The sequence below is a fragment of the Suncus etruscus genome, chromosome 9, assembly GCF_024139225.1.
Source record: "Suncus etruscus isolate mSunEtr1 chromosome 9, mSunEtr1.pri.cur, whole genome shotgun sequence".
NCBI lineage: Eukaryota > Metazoa > Chordata > Mammalia > Eulipotyphla > Soricidae > Suncus > Suncus etruscus.
In genome coordinates, this window is record NC_064856.1 from 38,284,911 (window position 1) to 38,304,336 (window position 19,426).

Sequence of the window (19,426 nt, forward strand, 5' to 3'; positions counted from 1 at the left end):
ATAGCCTCCCTCTCTTTTCTCTCACTCCTAAACCCAGAGAAAGGCAGAATACAAGTACTAAAATCAGAACATTAATGCACAGGTACCAGAACAATGGCTGGAGACAAGGAAAGCCAGATTGGACAACAGGAACTACTGCTGTACAGCTGACAGAGGTCCAGTATCAGGTATAGCACATAGAAATCAGGCCCACAAGCACACAGCTGCAGGCTAGAGACTAAGGAAAGGCAGCATGAGATTTCAGGGAACAGTCAGGCAAACAAACACTCAGGGACACAATTTCAGTCTAGGGAAGCAAGCACAGGATAGATTGTAATACAGGGATGCGACGTGACCACTGGTTGTGAGTGGACAACGTGGGACAAAATCAGGAAATCATATATTGGTAAGGCAAGGCCAAGGACAGGACAAGTGACCTGGACATCTGGGGAGGAACCAGGAACCATTTAAACTATACAATAAAATCTTCTGGGTTTTGTATGTAAACCTTTTATACAATTCTCAAGAACACATCAAAACAGAAAAATTTATTTTTGGACTAAAACAAGTGCTAAAAAAGACGTTCACTTTATATCCAATACTAAAAGCTAATTATATTTAAGTTTCTGATTCTGGAGCCTAAACAAATATAAAAGAAGTTCAATAACCAGTAAGACAGTTATTGACAGGTTAATAACAGCAACAAAATAATAATACCTGAAGATCAATTTCAAGGAGAATTAAAGACTGACATCGTGACAGAGTTAAAAAGTTTAGAGTTGGGGCCGGGCGGTGGCGCTAAAGGTAAGGTGCCTGCCTTGCCTGCGCTAGCCTTGGACGGACCGCGGTTCGATCCCCCGGTGTCCCATATGGTCCCCCAAGCCAGGAGCAACTTCTGAGCACATAGCCAGGAGTAACCCCTGAGCGTTACCGGGTGTGGCCCAAAAACCAAAAAAAAAAAAAAAAAAAAAAAAGTTTAGAGTTGAGTTTTGATCATACAATGTTCCAACACCCATCCATTCATTAGTGTTCATTTCCCACCACTAAAATCACCAGTTAACCTCCTGTTGTCTCACCTACCCCCCTTTTAGTTTTAGGCACTGTTTTCATTACTGTTAATGAAAGGGGTATTATGCCTTCACTTTACTTCCTTTTTTGTTTGTTTTTGGGCCACACCCAGTGATGCTCAGGGGTTACTCCTGGCTATGTGCTCAGAAATGGATCCTGGCTTGGGGGACCATATGGAACACCGGGGAATCAAACAGCGGTCTGTCCTGGGTCAGCAGCATTCAAGGCAAACGTCCTACCACTGCGCCATCGTCCCAGCCCCACTTTACTTCAATTCCCAACTTTTGTAGAGAATGATCATTTCATTTCCAACTATTATTGTCACAGTGGTCCTTTGTCTTCACTGTACTTTCCATCCAATTTCTATTGTCTTTGGATATTAATCTTACAATGGATTTAATATCGTAAAGATAAATATCATTATTCTCTGTTCCTCTTCCTCTGACTCATTTTACTAAACTTAAATATTCTCCATGTCTATCCATGTATAAGCAATTTTCATGACTTCATTTTTCCTAACTACTGCATAGTATTCCATTGTGTAAAAGTACTATGGTTTCTTTAACAACTCATTTGTTCTTAGACAATTGGACTCTTTGCAGATTCTGGCTATTGTGAATAATGCTGTGATGAACAGATGCCTTTTCTATACTGTGTTTTGGGTCTTTGGGGTATATTCTTTTAAATTTTTTTTTTATTTTGGGTCACATCCAGCAGCGCTCAGGGGTTACTCCTGACTGCACTCAGAAGTTGCATCTGGCAGACACAGGGGACCGACCATATGGGATGCCAGGATTCAAATCACTGTCTCTCCTGGATTGGCTGTATGCAAGGCAAATGCCCTATGGTTGTGTTATCTCTCCACTGGGGTATATGGTGAGGAGAGGAGTCACTGGATCGAATGGAAGCTCAACTTCTAGTTCTTTTTTCTTTTTTTGGTTTTGGTTTTTGGGTCACACCCAGTAACGCTCAGGGGTTATTCCTGGCTAAGCACTCAGAAATCGCTCGGGACTTGGGGGACCATATGGGACGCCGAGGAATCAAACCGTGGTCCGTCCTGAGTCAGCCACATGCAAGGCAAACACCCTATCACTGCACCACCACTTAGGCTTCTCAAGTTCTAGTTCTTTAAGGAATATACATACTGTTTTCCAAAAAGGCTGGACCAGTCTACATTGCCACCATGAGAGTTCATTTCTCATGCATCTGTGCCAGAACTGGTTGTTTTTGGGGTTTTTTGGTTTTGGGGCCACACCTGGCGGTGCTCAGGGGTTACTCCTGGCTGTCTGCTCAGAAATAGCTCCTGGCAGGCACGGGGCACCATCTGGGACACCTGGATTCGAACCAACCACCTTAGGTCCTGGAAGGCAAACACCGCTGTGCTGTCTCTCCAGGCCCTGTTCTTGTTTTCTTGATGTGCCAGTCTCTGTGGTATGAAATGGTATCTCATTGTCATTTTGATTTGTATCTCCTTGAAAACTGATGATGTGGAGCATTTTTATGTGCCTTTTTTGGCCATCTGTATATCTTCTTTGAGAAAATTTCTATCCATCTCTTTCCCCCAAGTTTTTTTTTGTTTTTTTTTGTTTTTTTTTGGTTTTTGGGTCACACCCGGCAGCGCTCAGGAGCCACTCCTGACTCTACACTCAGAAATCGCTCCTGGCAGGCTCGGGGGATCATATGGGATGCCGGAATTCGAACCACCGTCCTTCTGCATGCGAGGCAAATGCTCTACCGGCCCCTCTTTCCTCCAAGTTTTGATGGAGCTGGGTGTTTCAGTATTGTTAAACTTTGTAGTACCTTAAATATCTCAGATATTAGCCCATATTAGCCCATAACTTCTCCCATTTTTTAGGTGGTCAATGTATACTGGTAATCATTTCCTTTAATATGCAGAAAGCTGACAAATGTGGTCCCCATATCTGCATTTGACCAACTCCATAGACTCACACAAAAGAGATGCATACTAAGACATAAAATATTATGGGTATACATATATAGCTACAAAACTGAAAGCTAGCAATCTCAGGAGAGAGTTAGCAAAGTCCCTAAATTTCCAATGTCATGCCTGCTGAACCCATTACCTACAATCACTGCTTTGGGAATGGCCCTGCTTCACCACTCCTCTATGTCTCTCTAGAGACATCAATCTGTTCAGAACTCTAAGTATACCAGTATTTGGGCTAACATCACCAGAACTTTTTTAGAGTGTGGATACCATTATTTTAAAATTCTCATAGTAAATACCTAAATTAAATATATATATACATACATATATATTTATTGAGGCAAAACTGAGCACATGCTTTGCATGAGGGGCACCTGGGTTTGACCTCCATATACATACCTATATATCATACATGGGTCATGTATATGTATATATACACACATACATATTGCCTAAATAATTTTTATTTGAACATTACAGAAAATTTCTAAAAGAGCCTATACAGTATGGACCAGCATGATAGCACAGCAGATAGGGCATTTGCCTTGTATGCAGTCGACCTGGGTTTGATCCCTAGCATCCCAGGTTAGAGCCTGCCAGGAATAATACCTGAGTACAGAGACAGGAGAATCCCTGAGTGCCACTGAGTGTGGCCAAAACTAAAATATAAATACAGGCTAAGGATTTTCATTCCTGTTTTCACCTTGACTTTCAAGAAAACAGACTCAAAGGCAGTTAATGGCACTTAATTTTATTCTCTAACCTAAAAGCCTCAAAGTATAAAAGCAAATAAGCATTATGTCCCTAGAAAACTTAAATCTGAATTAACAGTATAGCAAATGAAACACTAAGGAGTAATCAAATACTGCAGTTCCAAAATCTTCATAAAGGGCCTGAGAGATTGTACAGGGGGCAAGGTGCCAATTGAACATGGCCAACTGAACTGATTTTCAGTACCGCACATGTTCTCTTCCAGCACCTGAGTACAGAGCAGAAATACAGCTAGTTGGGTATAGACCTAAAACAAATCTTCATAGCAAAAAGAAAACTCATTTTAATTTACTCAACAGTCTGATCTATCTGCTTATTTAAAACAGATAAACAAATAAGAAATTATATGAACATTCAAAGGCTAGAACTCAGGCTATGCACTGGGTATGGCCAAAAAATAAAAATTAAAAATGGAAGAAAGTAGTGCTTAGGGCATTTGTCTTGCTCGTGGCTGACTATCAGTCTGCCAGGAGCGATTTCTGAATGCAGAGCCAGGAGAAACCCTGAGGGCCACTGGGTGTGTCCCAAAAACAAAACAACAAAAAAGATTCTATTTCAGAATGATTCCTTTTCAAAGATACCATTCAGAGAATAACAGTGAGTGTTCTCTCTAAGGAGAGAACAGAAGAACAAAAAAAAAAAAAAAAAAAAAACCTTTTACTAATTTTCTATTTTTCAATATGTGCAATATCATCTTATTTTTTTTTTTTGAAGGGGGTGGGGAGAAGGGGCCTCCTAAGCAGTGATCAGGGAACCCAAAGCCACTCCGGATAATACTTAGCCTAATGAGCCTGGCAGTACAAAGCTAGAGCCCAAGGTGCAAGCTGTTCAGGTCTTATAATCCCAGAGATCTTCAGGACCACACCTGGTGGTACTCAAGAGCTTCCAGGTCTACTACTGAAGTTACTGAGGGACCATGATGTCAAGGACTGAACTGGGTCTGATCAAATGTGCTCCTAGCCCCTGTGCTATGTACTGATACCACCATCTAATTTTTTTAAAAAGTAACATTGTATATTATTTTAGTAGTCAGAACATACTAATTTTTTGTTTTGTTTTTGTTTTTGTTTTCATAATACAGTTTTTAAGAAACAATTTAGCATATTATCCTTACCAGCTTTAAGACCTGAAATTTTGAAGATGGCACTTGGTTTTCCATTGGTGACAAATCCTAAAAGCTGCCATACTGGCATTCCATTTGAGTCAGGATAAGAAAAATAGACAGATCCTCCCATCCCCTCAGGAAATGGGACTGTTCCCAGCATAAAAACCACAACATGGTTTATATTTTCATAATCAGGCAAATCAAAAACAAATTTATCCTCTGCCACTTGCTGTGCTGCTGTTTGCACCTAGAAAATAAGAAACTTGTCTTAGTTCATTGTTTTGTAAATTTCTCTAACCCTTCTAATATTGCTTAACATATTACATTACTATCATCAATTACAGTCATTATGCCAAGTATAACACTGCATTAGTCTGATACTCTCATTATGAAATTACCAAATATAACAGTTATTTTAACTTCCAATAAAAACTTAGCCTTAAAATGTACTTTTAATTAATATAATCTTTCAAAAATGTTACTAAGGGGACAGGTACTCAGAGATAGACACTTGCTTTCATTATGAAATCCTGGATAAATCCCAAAGAAGGGGTGGGGGGTACCTCAAAGGGCTGGAACAATATTTTGGATGTATGAGGCCCATATTCAATACCAGGTACTGCAGTGGTTGCTAAAAACCAAGCTAGGAGTAACCCGTGGGCACCCAAACCACAAAAACAATAAAAATAACTACACCAGAAGTATCCCGAAATGTTTTTAAATAAATAAACAAATACTAGTTTTACAATGTTATAAAAACGATTCAAAACACAATACCTCGACCTTATGCCTCAGACTTTCAAGTCATTAAGATGAAGGGCCAGAGCAATATAGCATAGCAGCTAGGGCATTTGCCTTGCACATGGCAATACAAAACCAGACCAACCTGGGTTGATTCCCAGCACCCCATATGTTCCCCAGTCTGCCAGGAGCAATTTCTGAGAGCAGAACCAGAAATAAACACTAGCACCAGAGGGTGTGGCCCAAAACACACTCTCTTCTCTCTCTTCAGAATTGACCTGGTTCAATCCCCAGCACCTCATATGGTCCCCTGAGCCTGCTAGAACTGGTATCTGACCACAGAGCCAGGACCCCTGACACCACTAAATCAAAAACAAAGTTACTAGGATGAATAATCAATACAGTACTATAGTCAATCTTCAACAGTAAAGGTTCAGTGTTAGATAATGAGAAATTACTAAATTCACTAAATTCAGAAACTCACTAAAAACCTATGCACAAGACCCCATCTATCTTAACTATTTTTAAGGGGGAAAGTGAGTAGAAGTTTGGACCATACCCTGTGGTGCTCAGGGGTTACTCCTGGCTCTGCACTCAGCAATTACTCCTGGCATGCTAGGGGGACTCCAATCAGGCCCCCATTTGGTCTCTGGCACCACATATGGTCCACCAAACAGAGGCAGGAGTAATCCATAAGTATGGCCCTAAAATCAAGCCAAGTAAGACACCAATCTGAAATGACAGTTTATATTCTAAGTACCCAAAGATTTTTTTTTTTACCCTACTAAGAAATTATACTATAGGAGTTTCATTCAGATATAAATTAGTATTCTTGGATATAATTTCAACTTAAAAATCAAGAATACAAAAACAAATCAAGAATACATATTAGGGGCTAGAGCGGTGGCTCAAGCAGTAGGGCGTTTGCCTTGCATGTGCTCACCTAGGACAGACCTTGATTTGATCCCCCCACGTCCTGCCCCACGTCCCATATGGTACCCCAGCCAGGAGCGATTTCTGAGCGCATAGCCAGGAGTAACCACTGAGTGTCACCGGGTGTGGCCCAAAAACAAAAAAACATTAAAGAAATGAATAAGAAAACATAAAACAAGCTTTTTAAATAACAGATCAATAGTATCAGAGGCTTACAGACCAAACTCTAACTGACCACCTCCAGGGGCATCGATTCAATGCTTATCAATTAAACTAGTGTTGTTTTAATATATTAAATTGCAGTGATTTCTGTAATATGACTACTACAATTGAGAATCAACTATAAATAAAATACAAAAATTCTAGAGGCTAGAAAGATAGTAGACTCCTGCAATGCAAAAGGCTAAGCCTGATTCAATCCCTAGTATCTCATACAGACCTCTGTGCACTGCCATGTGATTCCATTAGAGTCATTAGTAAGCATGTCTAGCTCTGGCCCCAAAACCAAACCAACAAGCAAAAAAACCAGACAGAGACATTCTATCTTGAATGTTTATGTTTCCTCAACATATTTCAGAATATAATTTTCTATTGTGAATTGAATTTATAGCACTTTGACAGAAAAATTAATTTTTCACACTTTTAGGACACTTTTTCTTTTTTTGTCACCACCTATTGGTACTCGGCACTATGCTTGGGGGTTGCTATTGGAGTGCTCAAGGGACTGTTTTTTCAGGAGATTAAACCTGGACCTTTTGCAAGAAAAGAATGATCTCCAGCAAACAGAGCCATTACTCCAGCACAAAAAAAAAAAAAAAAAAAAAAAAAAGAGTACTGATTATTGCTAAATCACATATATTGACAAAAAGTATTCTGAGAACATTAATGTAGACTGGCTATAAGGTTTGTTTATATATTTTTCCTTTTCTAATAATATCTTTATTTTATAACTGAAACCCAACTACAAATATGTTTGTAACCATGGTTTGTTTATATTTTCTTATATTTGCTGATTATAACTAAAACGTTTAATTCTTTTCTCTTTATTGGATTTACTAAAGAAATTTAAAAAAAAAAAAAAAACCTACTTGCTGGGGCCGGAGAGATAACACAGCTGTAAGGCGTTTGCCTAGCAAGCAGCTAATCCAGGATAGATGGGGGTTCGAATCCCAGCATCCCATATGGTTCCCCGAGCCTGCCAGGAGCGATTTCTGAGCAGAGCCAGGAGGAATCCCGGAGCGCTGCTGGGTGTGATCCAAAACAAACAAAAAACAAAAATAAAACAAACAAAAAAACCCAAACTACTAGAACTGGAACAGACTACTTGCCTAGCATGTGTGAGGCCATGAGTGGAAACTCTGGTACCACGAGAAAAAGGCAGCTCAAAGAAGGAAAGCAAAAGGAGTCCCTGAATTTAAGCAAGACATGCCCCAAGCATTTTCTTTCCTTTTCGGTATCAACATTGGCAGCAATCTATGATCATCTCAATACCATTATCAATCACCACCAAAAGTTTTTTGTTGTTTTGTTTTTCCCTACCTCAGAGCTCAGGGATCAGTTCTAGTCTCAGGGTACCTACACCATGTGGTGCCAAGAATCGAACCCAGTCAGTGAATTGCAACACTCTCCTTACCTGCTTTATACTATCTCTCCTATTCGAGAAAGTAAACCACTAGGATACAGAATAAGATCTATGATTAAAAGAACACAATTGGGGCCGGAGCGATAGCACAGCGGAAGGGCTTCGATTCCCGGCATCCCATGTGGTCCCTTGAGCCTGCTAGGAACGATTTCTGAGCACTGAGCCAGAAGTAACCCCTGAGCGCAACAATAAGTCAATAAATAAACAAATAAAAGAGCACAATTCAGCAGAAAAGGCTCCAACATCTCACAAAGCTAGAGATGGCTAATAGGATTCCTGACGTCCTCCAGAGCTAACTAAAGCGTGCCAGCCAAAAACCTGGCAAGGAAAAATGAAATCTCTCTGAATCGGAAATAAATAAACAAACAAACAAAACCAAAAAGTGCAAACCACAATCTTACAAATGGCTCCCACTTAAATGTCTGCCGGGCTGGGCCGCCACCTTTGGGGCCTGTTGTGCATCATTTCACTCCGTTCTTCCAAAAAACGAAGCAGATACACTCAAACACACCTCCACCAGCACCTTCGGAACAGGCTCCACACCTTCACTTTCTCCGACAGCAGTCCCAGAGGCTTCCCTGATCCCCAGTACCCGGGCAACCACCCGCCCGCCCCGCACCTTCCCGGGCTGCACCATCCAGGTTCCATCCAACCCCTTCGCGACGACATCGCCCGGCCCCATCCTCACCAGCCTCCCCGCCACCAAACAGCCAAACATGGCGACGCCGGCGGCTTTTGGGCCAGCAGGGACCCGAAGTCGGCCACGAGAAGACCTGGGTGGGGATTGCCCTACTTGAGTCCAATCCCCCTTCCGAAACAGCAACAGCAGGACACCTGCGACACTCCCCTACATCGCGACGAAGAAGGCAGCGGGAGGAGCTCGTGACCTCTGACCCCACGTCCCCCCCGCACGTCGCCCCGGGAAGGAGTACTTCCGGGGCATGGCTCCAGGCGCGGCCGTAAAAGAAGGAATTTAGGAAAGGCCGGGCAGGGCTCGCGACAAAACTACAAGTCCCAGAAGATCTTGCGCCCGCTTCCGGAGACGTCACCACCCATGTGCCCCGGAGGAATTGATGGACGGTTAAGAGCCAGCTGTCCTTCTTGGCCAATCCAGGTGCGCTCCGGTGGTGTAACAATGCAAATATTACACGGCGATTTTATAATGGGCATTAAAAAAAAAAACAAAAAACGCCTGGCATTGTTATCGCCCACTATTTTTTTGGGGGGGGGGGGTTTTGGGCCACACCCGGTGGTGCTCAGGGGTCATTCCTGGCTGTCTGCTCAGAAATAGCTCCTGGCAGGCACGGGGCACCATATGGGACACCGGGATTCGAACCAACCACCTTTGGTCCTGGATCGGCTGCTTGCAAGGCAAACGCCGGTGTGCTATCTCTCCAGCCCCATCACTCACTTTTGTTGGAGAAGTTGCTTAAAATGACCGTCGAGAAGGGCGCTTGCATTGCAGGTGGCTGACTTGCGTTCTATTATGGGCATCCCACATGGTGCCCTTCCCCCCCTCCCCCGAGTACCACCTGGTGTAACCCAAAATCAAACAAACGAACGAAATGTTACGTAACAACTATTGGATCCTGACTCCAAATCAAGGGTTCCTTATGCCACACAGTGTCTCAGAAAACCATTTTGGGATAGAGCACATCTGGTGGGTACTCTGGGTTTATTCCTCTCTGTGCAGGTGTTGGGAGACTATGTGTGTTACCAGGGAATGAACCCTGGTAGTCTGAGTGCACTTTATACATTAGGAGAGATCCTGTCCGTGCTGGTTTAATGTTTTATTAATTAATAGCTTTTTCATATTTCCTTTCTCAACTATTCTGTTTTGTTAGCCACTCAGCAGTGCTCAGGGATTACTCATGGCTCTGTACCCAAGAACCACTCCTTGGGGATGAGGGGGTTTAGAGGTCATTCCCTCTGTACTATCTTCCTGGTTCCTAATTTCCCTTTTTAATGTTTCATTCAACAAATACTTAGAGGTTAGGGCTCTAGGCTTACATGCTGATGGCCTGTATTTAATCCCCAGAACCCTATAAGTAACTGGAGCATAGATATGAGTGAGCAGCTCATGAAATCGAACTCATGAATCTAAAGTGTTACAAGGCTTCCACTGGGAAAACCAAGAGTGCCACACCTGATAAGGACCTCCCCCAAGCCAAATTAGATGGTAAGACAGCTCAAAGGCCTAGAGCACATGCTTTACAGATAGGAGGCCTAGGTTTAACTCTCTATAGCCAGACAACTCCTACCACCAACACTACCAGGAGTAAATAGCAACTGAGCACTACTGTACTGAATCCCCTCCCCCCCCCCCAATTTCACATTATAGCTTAGTTTCTCTGTTTTCTTTCTAGATTTTTATGTTTGATTCTTCAGTGATTTCGCTTTGGATTAGTTTATACTTTGTTTATGGGCCATACTCTGCAGAGCTCAGGGGTTATACCTGCTCTATGCTCAGAAATCACTGCTGGCAGGCTAGACCAAATGGGATGCCAGGGATCAAACCTGGTCAGTATTATGCAAGGCAAAGGCCCTACCCACTGTGCTGTCATTCCTGGCAGTCCTAAGGAAACCATATGGGATGCTGGGGATTGAACCCTAGTGGACCACATGTAAGGCAAATGCCTTACTGTGCTATCAATCTGGCCCCTACTCTGCCTTAAGATAAACTTGTAACTTTCTTACTTTCTTGAAAAGTGGGGGTAAGAGATCCACACTGAGAATGGGACTATGCAGTGTCTGGGATTTGTTTAGAAACCTTGGGTTTCTGTTCGAAAAAAACCAGCCCTCAAGGTATTTCCCTGGCCCCACTTTAGGATTTTTAGCATTCATGCGTGGCATCAAATCAACTACTTAGGGGCCGGGCGGTGGCGCTGGAGGTAAGGTGCCTGCCTTGCCTGCGCTAGCCTAGGACGGACCGCGGTTCGATCCCCCGGTGTCCCATATGGTCCCCCAAGAAGCCAGGAGCAACTTCTGAGCGCATAGCCAGGAGTAACCCCTGAGCGTCACAGGGTGTGGCCCAAAAACCAAAAAAAAAAAAAAAAATCAACTACTTAAATTTTAAGTAATTTTACTTAAATTGAACCACCATTGGTTAAAAATATTGTCTATGGTTGAGTTTCAATTACACATTGTTCCAACACCCATCCCTTCAACAGTGGGTCTTCCTCCCAAGTCCTTCCCCACCCACCTGTAGCTTGCCTTTATGTCACACCTCTTTTCCCTTATGGAAAGAGTATCATGCATATCGATTTACTTTCAGCACTCAGTTCTTTCAAGTGATCATTTCTGTTCTCTAACTACAACCCCCACCTTCTACTTTGGGGTGTTTTTTTTGGGGGGGGAACACCTCAGGTGTTATGGCTATGTGCTCAGAAATTGCTCCTGGCTTGGGGGACCATACAGGATGCCAGGGGATGGAACTGCAGTCCATCCTAGGCTAGCGCCGGCTAGGCAGACACCTTACCACTCCGCGCCACCCCTCTGGCCCCAATCTTGTTACCCTTTTTATGGGAAGGGGAGTCATACCCGGCAGTAGTGGGGTTACTCCTGGCTCTGTACTCAGAAATAGGGGACCGACCATATGGGATGCCAGGATTCGAACCACCGTCCTTCCTAGATTGGCTACGTGCAAGGCAAAAGCCTTACTGCTGTGCTATCTCTCCGGGCCCCGCTTCTGTTGCTTTTGAGTATTAGTCTTATATTATGGATTTTTATTTATTTTGTTTTCTTGTTGGGGGCACACCCAGTGACGCTCAGGGGTTAAGCCTGACTGCGCTCAAAAATCATTCCTGGCTTGGAGGACCATGAGACACCAACGAATGGAACCACAATCCATCCTAGGTTACCACGTGCAAGGCAGATACCCTACCGGTTGCACCACGGCTCTGGCCCAGTTTTTTTTTTAAATATCTCACAAGGGGCCAGCGTTATAGCACAGCAGTAGGGCATTTGCTATGGATGCAGCAAACCCGGACAGACCCGAATTTGATTCTCGGCATCCCATATGGTCACCCGAGCACGCCAGGAACAATTTCTGAGTGCATAGCCAGGAGTAATAGCCAAAAAAAAAAAAAAAAAAAAAAAAAAAACCCAAGCAAAAAAGTATTAAAAAAACAAAAGTAGGGGGCCTGGAGAGATAGTACAGCGGTGTTTGCCTTGCAAGCAGCCGATCTAGGACCAAAGGTGGTTGGTTCGAATCCCGGTGTCCCATATGGTCCGCCGTGCCTGCCAGGAGCTATTTCTGAGCAGCCAGCCAGGAGTAACCCCTGAGCACCGCTGGATGTGGCCCAAAAAAAAGTAGGGGGCCGGAGAGATAGCCTGGAGGTAGGATGTTTGCTTTGCATGCATAACCACACACACACACACACACACACACACACACACACACACACGCACACGCACACGCACACACACGCACAAACACTCATGGAACATTTCCAGGGGCTGGAAATAAAGTACAGCAGGTAGGGCACTACTCTTGTCTTCAGCTGACTTGGGTTCAATCCTAGCGCCCGATTCAGAGCCAAGTAGAGCCAGGAGTAAGCTCTAAGCACAGCCAAGCCCGAAAACAAACAAAAAAAAATGTTCAAATGACCTTACGTATATTTTTAGAGGTAGATGAAAATCCATACTGATCTCTTTATACTGATCACTGGAGCATTTCAATAACCCTATGATGATTATTATCCCTATTTTACTCATAAGGAAATGAAATAGAAATGTTGAGATACTTATCTAAGAAAGACAAATTTTTTCATGCTTAAAAGATCTATAAAAAATTACCAGTACAAAAAGGCATGACAAAATTTTATTGCTTTTATCACTTCACAATGAAAATAAAATAAAATAACAAAGCTTTACAAAAATAATTTTTTTATTAAAAGCAGTAGAGTCTGAGCAGGAGACAGTACAAAGAGTGTAAACAATGTAAACATCACTACATTCAGCTCAGCCAGATTGAATGCTGAAAGACAACTCTAAATGTTCTATGTGCCCTTACTAGCAAGATACATTAATTCCATTATACACAAAAAACATACTCTTAATTTTCATTAGAAATAAAGTATTTTATCGAAGCCGATCCCAGCGCCAAATGCTGGCATCATCACAAACAGCTATAAGAATGCTGCTATCTCTACTAAAACTGGTTTGTCGAATAGCCGAACCACATTTCTGATGAGTCAGTGTTGTGCATCTAGGGAGAGGAGAAAACCACAACCATTTAAATACATTCATACATAATGTCAGTATCTAATATGTATCAGTGAACTGTAATACAAATATTATTATAAGATATAAAGAAAATATTTGGGGCCGGTGAGGTAGCGCTAGAGGTAAGGTGTCTGCCATGTAAGCACCAGCCAAGGAAGGACAGCGGTTCGATCCCCGGCATCCCATATGGTCCCCCCAAGCCAGGGGCAATTTCTGAGTGCTTAGCCAGGAGTAACCCCTGAGCATCAAATGAGTGTGCCGCCCCCCCCCCCAAAAAGAAAAGAAAATATTTAAGGGGACAGAAACAGTACTACGGGTAGTGCTTGCCATGCAGAACCATTTTCTGTCTCTGGTTCCCAATATAACCCAAGTACAGAGCCAAGAGTTAAGCCCTGAACAAAGTAGGGTGTGACCCAACCACCCCAACCCTCCTCAAAGAAAACATTTAAAATAATATATATTTTATCAAGAGTTCAATTTTAAGTTTTATAAAATTTGAAATTCTATTATTCTATGTGGCATTGGACATAAAAACCTGGGTCTTGCATATGCAATTTGTATTTTATTTGGTCTAATTATTGCTTTGTTTTACTTTTTGGATTTTGGGGTCACAGTCAGATCATTCTAGAAAGTGCTCTGGAGACCATGCAATACTTGGGCCATCTGCAGCAAAGCATGTGCTCCAGAAAGCTAAGCTATCTTTCTAGCCCCAATTTTGGTTTTTTTTTTTTTTTTGGGCCACACCCGGTGACACTCAGGGGTTACTCCTGGCTATGAGCTCAGAAGTCACTCCTGGCTTGGGGGACCATATGGGACACCGGGGGATCGAACCGCTGTCTGTCCAAGGCTAGCGCAGGCAAGGCAGGCACCTTACCTCTAGCGCCACCGCCCGGCCCCCCAATTTTGCTATTTTAAAATTAAAAGGCACCTTATAATTTACATGAAGAAATATTAACTTGTAAACAAGGTATTTAAAAATGATTAGAATTAAAGTACATTAAAATAGCAAACAAATATTTAAAATGATTTTAAAAAGGCTGGAAATGTGGATCACTTCAAGAGTTGTCAGTGTGAAGGCCTGGGTTCAATTCCCAGCACCACAAAATAAAAAATTTAAATAACTTAGAAAGGTATCCATTATCATACTAGAATAAAAATTTGACTGAAAAACAGAAATTCGGGGCCAGAGCAATAGCACAGCAGTAGAGTGTTTGCCCTTCATACTGCCAACTCAGGATAGACCCTGGTTTGATTCCCGGCATCCATAAGGTCCCCAGGCCTTGCCAGGAGTGATTTCTGAGCCCAGACCAGAAGTAACCCCTGAGTGCCACCAGGTGTGGACAAAAAAATAAATAAGTAAATTCTTAAAAAAAAAAAAAAAAAAAAAAAAGGCAGAAATTACTAATAGAAATTTCTAAATACTCACTTGGCTTTATGAGGATCTTCTACTTCTAAATCCCAGACATAAAGTTTGCCAACCTGATTGCCCAATGCAAGCATCTGTGTAAACATTTAAGAAAATTACAAATTATCCAAATATGCAAGCCATTCCAGACATCTTCATTTTCTTAAAAGATACTTCAGCAGTTTCTGGCTAGTTTTAATTATATCTCTTCCTGATTTTTAAATGTAGTAAAAACAACCAAGAGCCAGTTTACTTCTATAAAGGTTTTAGTGATGGTCAACTACAGCCTGAAGTATTACATAAGAATATATTTTGTGAAGAAAAAAAAAATCACGTTTCCATAATTGTTACAGGATTAATTTGTCCTAATTTGTTATTGCTAATCTTACTATAATTTAAGCTTTATTACAGGCATTCATAGTATATAGGTTCAGTAACATCTACCATTTAAGTATCCAAAAGGGATCCTGGTATACATCCCTGGGGATACAGTTAAGTGGTATTTTGTACTTCACATGGGTGTCTTCGGTTAATAAATTTATGAAGGGCTTTACAATTCTTCACTATTATACCATAAAAAATATAGTGATAGCTACAGGAGTTTCTTATAGAAATACTCAGGGGCCAGAGCAGTGGTGCAGATAGGGCATCACTGCCTTGCATGCGCTAATTAACCTAGGCCAGATCACAGTTCAATCCCCTGGCATCCCATTGGTCCCGCGAAGCCAGGAGCAACCTGAGTGTCACCGGGTGTGGCCCAAAAAAGGGGAGAAGAAAAAAAAAAAACCTCATGTAATTTATTTCCAGGGATGTTAATACAGATAATAGTTAATACAGGTAGTAGGATACTTTGCCTTGCATGTGGCTGACCAGGGCTCAGTCCCCATTATTTCATATGGTTCCTAGTCTGCTAGAAATGATCTGAGTCTAGAGTCAGGAATAAGCCTTGAGCAGCTGGGTGTGGCCCCAACATAAAAAATAAACCAAAACCCCATATATCCAAAACTAGTATTATGTCTCTATCTTCCTTGTTAGTATTTCTTGGATAAAGGCACATTCTATATGCATTAGCATTAAATCATAAGTAATGCTATGGTAAGTGAACTATACCTGCTACCACTGACACCTGCCAATTCCATCTTTACACAGAAAACATGCAATACCAAAGATATAATACTAGGAGGGCAAAAATAATTAATACCAAAAAATCAAGTTATATTCTTAGATAGGACAACATGAATATACAGAAAAAAATCCAAAATGCAAGACTCTAAACTTGAATAATTTCAAAATAAAAATTTTTCATACCTTTTGCCAGAAATCCATAGAAAACCTCATATACCAAATGTCACACTGGCTGTAATCAAATCGTCCAAGAATAGTCACATTAGACTCACTGGGCTTGATTTTATCTATGTCATCTTCCATTTTGCCAGGTTTCCAGCACACAATCGCATTTTCACAAGACTGAAAAGAAAAAAGAACAAAGAAAAATGAAACATCACCTACAGAGAACTAGTTTTTAAAATATTAAAAAATGCCTTTTCTCTATATTCATTTTAGAATGGACAGCTCTTAAAACTTGGTTATCCATGTACCTACCAAGCAGAGCTAGATGCATTCATTTACATTTACATATCAGAGTTCATACTTAAAGATAAGAAGTCTGATTAACAGAAATTGACAATAAAAATATTCACTTTGGAAGCCATAATTTATCCAAGATCAAACAAAATTTACTTCTAGATTTCTGGCATCCAAAGATTTGAGGTATTTTATAGAAAAGATAATATTACAAACATTGTATTTGAATAGATGGTTCTCAACATGGCTTTTATTTCTCTTTTATCTTTCCCCATTCAACTGCCAAGTCTATTTCTAATCCCATGTGCCCCTCTTCTTGATCTTTAATCTTTCATCCCCAATGTGTGTGTTATATGAGGTAGGTGATCTTGAAGGAAAACTAATGAACTCATAGAAAGAACCGTAGAAATTGGATTATATAGAAGGTAATGAAAAGTGGCTTAAATCAACACACTGATATGGATATGGGACTGAAATTTGAGTTACATCTTTTCTATCCAGTAATATTTGCATATATACTATTTTTAAAAAGTGATAAAGTACAGTGAAGATGAATTTCAAAATAATGGAACACATTAATTTGCAATTTGCTCAGTGGTTTACTTATATAAAAAATATCTAGTAATGTCTTCATCTCCTGGACATAGCATATACCGACCAGAGATGCTGTGTCTTCATCTCCTGGACATAGCATATACTGACCAGAGATGCTGCAGAATTCCTTACAATACACAATACAGCCTTTCCACACAAAATAATTATGTGGCCCATATTCTAGAGACATAAGAAACCCTGATGAAAGTGAATAGTGTCTCCTGGCGTTTGACATGCAACAGTTTACACAATCACACCCAGCAGGCTTGTGGGATATTTAAACAATTTAACAGTAGGGGCATAAGACTAAGACAGTATTTTCTTTACTAACTGTACCTTGCTTTAAAGAGTCCTGAGGAGCTGGCAGAACAATATAATGCGTAGGTAACTTGCCTTGGTGGGCCTGGGTTCAATCCCCAACATCACATACAGTCCCTGAGAACTGTCAGGGGTGACCCTTGAGTGCAGAGCCAAGAGTACACTCTGAACACCAGCAGTGTGTGTGAAAATAGTGAATAAAGTAAATGGAATTTGCTCACACTGGGCCTGGAACATGTGTGAAGTACTGGGTTCAATCCCTAACACAAGAGAGCAGAGAGTGGGGGAGGAGAAACTGCCCACACTAACAGATCTGGCATTCAAAAATCCAGAGCAATTTTATTAAAATTATAATTTTCTAGATCTTTGTGCCATGATTTAGCATCTTTAGGATAAGACTTAGAAAAACCTAAAAAAAATCCGTACAATAAAAAAAAATCCGTACAATAAAAAAAAATCCGTACAATGTCTTCCTACTGATTCTGATGCAATCAATATAGATAACTCAGTTCAACTTTCTACATAAAATCCAAGAGCCTTTCATGTGTGAAAATTAACAGAAATTTTAGGGATATTGGCTTATAAATTTCTGCTTCCAAAACATGTAGCTGTACTTTTCTCATGTGTCCCTTATTTATATTTTTAAAGTTTGAATATCAAATACAAAGCAAATTTAAAACTCTGAAAGGTAGAGAACTGGGCATGAAGAAGCTTGAGATCTCTGGTTTTCCTTTACCTAATATACATTTCCCCAGTACAATATAGAAGAAACCAATATGCTAATATTTTTAAGACAAAAGCCTGCCTTTTCTAGTCAATGGAACCTATCAACACAGCCACTTGCAACCAAAAATCAAAACAAAACAAACAAAAACCAAAAAAATCATGGTCCTGAGGGCTGGAGAGATAGCATGGAGGAAGGGCGTTTGCCTTGCATGCAGAAGAATAGTGGTTCAAATCCTGGCATCCCATATGGTCCCCCAAGCCTTCCAGGAGTGACTTCTGAGCTTAGAGTCAGGAGTAACTTCTGAGCGCAGCCGGGTGTGACCCAAAATCCAATAAAAAAAAATAATAATAATCATGGTCCCACCTACCCACATAAACAAGCTAAGATCCTGAGAAAATTTACTGGAAACCTCAAATGTATACTTGGGCTCATCGAGTGCATACCCTGACTAACTCTCCTCTCTCATGATAGTGACCACCAGTGAAGCAACACCATCACCAAATCAGCATTATGTTCTCCTTTCCCAAGCTTGAAAAGCCATCAAGGGAAGCTTATAGTAAAAGAAATTTTGATCTTGTCACAAAATCCAACACCCCAAATATCTAGATTTCAATTTAAAAAATCACTAATCATGGTAAAAACTGTATAAACCAATTTTATTAAAAGCCCATTAGTAAATGCTAATACTGAAATGGCATCACAATACTGACAATTTAAAGCAGCTGTAAACTGTTCAAAGGGCTGAGACATGCACTGCATTCAATATATTGGGATCTGATCCCTGGGCACTGCTGGGTATGGCCTCAAAATAGGAAAACAATGAGAAAAGAATTTAAAGCAGTTACCACAAAAATGCTTTTAAAAGGCTGAACAAAAAAAAGTAAGGTCAAATGGAAATTTTGGAATGGAAAGAAAAAAAATAAGACTTAACTGAAGGGCTACCTATTATAAGAGAGTTAAGGAATCACTAGTAGACCTCAAATTAGAAATTGCCAATCTGAGAAAACTGAAAAAGACAGCTGTAGAGATCTAACCCCCACCCCACCCCACCCCGCCAAAAAGACCTAATATCCATTATAGACTTTGAAAAGAAGGGAAAGAGAAGCATGTGAAGGCTCCAGATTATGCTTTCAAAAACACTTAAACCCACAAAAGGTTCAAGAATAGTCTAACTCCAAAATGATCGAACTAAAACCTCTTATCAAGACATTCTTTCTTATGGGACCAGACCAGTGGCCCAAGTGGTAGGGCATCTATCTGCCTTGCACCAGCTAACCTAGCCCAAGTCAAAAGCAATTTCTAAGCACACAGCCAGGAGTAACCCTTAGTGTCACTGGGTGTGGCCCAAAAAACAAAAACCAAAAAAATAAAAAAGAGATTCTTTC

General features: G+C 41.0%; 2 protein-coding genes across 5 annotated transcripts in view; both read right to left on the reverse strand.

Annotated features, from left to right (window-relative positions):
- The window catches only part of HIKESHI (heat shock protein nuclear import factor hikeshi), a 31,517-nt gene extending 22,437 nt beyond the window's left edge, over positions 1–9,080 (reverse strand). Inside the window, exons 1-2 of one of the 3 annotated variants that reach the window (XM_049780064.1) lie at positions 8,981–9,080; positions 4,881–5,118 (exon numbers count right to left, since the gene is read on the reverse strand). In XM_049780064.1, the coding sequence (XP_049636021.1) occupies positions 4,881–5,031 (151 nt within the window). In that variant the 5' untranslated portion in view covers positions 5,032–5,118; positions 8,981–9,080. Of the gene's footprint in view, positions 1–4,880; positions 5,119–8,875 lie in introns of all 3 variants that reach the window. The other 2 variants (XM_049780063.1, XM_049780065.1) reach the window with 2 other exon arrangements.
- Positions 9,081–12,993: 3,913 nt separating this feature from the next.
- Positions 12,994–19,426, reverse strand: part of EED (embryonic ectoderm development) — a 42,296-nt gene continuing 35,863 nt past the window's right edge. For both annotated transcript variants that reach the window (XM_049780051.1, XM_049780050.1), the window contains 3 exons: positions 16,127–16,285; positions 14,840–14,913; positions 12,994–13,396 (listed from right to left, as the gene is read on the reverse strand). In XM_049780051.1, coding sequence (XP_049636008.1) covers positions 13,270–13,396; positions 14,840–14,913; positions 16,127–16,285 — 360 coding nt within the window. In that variant the 3' untranslated portion in view covers positions 12,994–13,269. The remainder of the gene's footprint in view (positions 13,397–14,839; positions 14,914–16,126; positions 16,286–19,426) is intronic.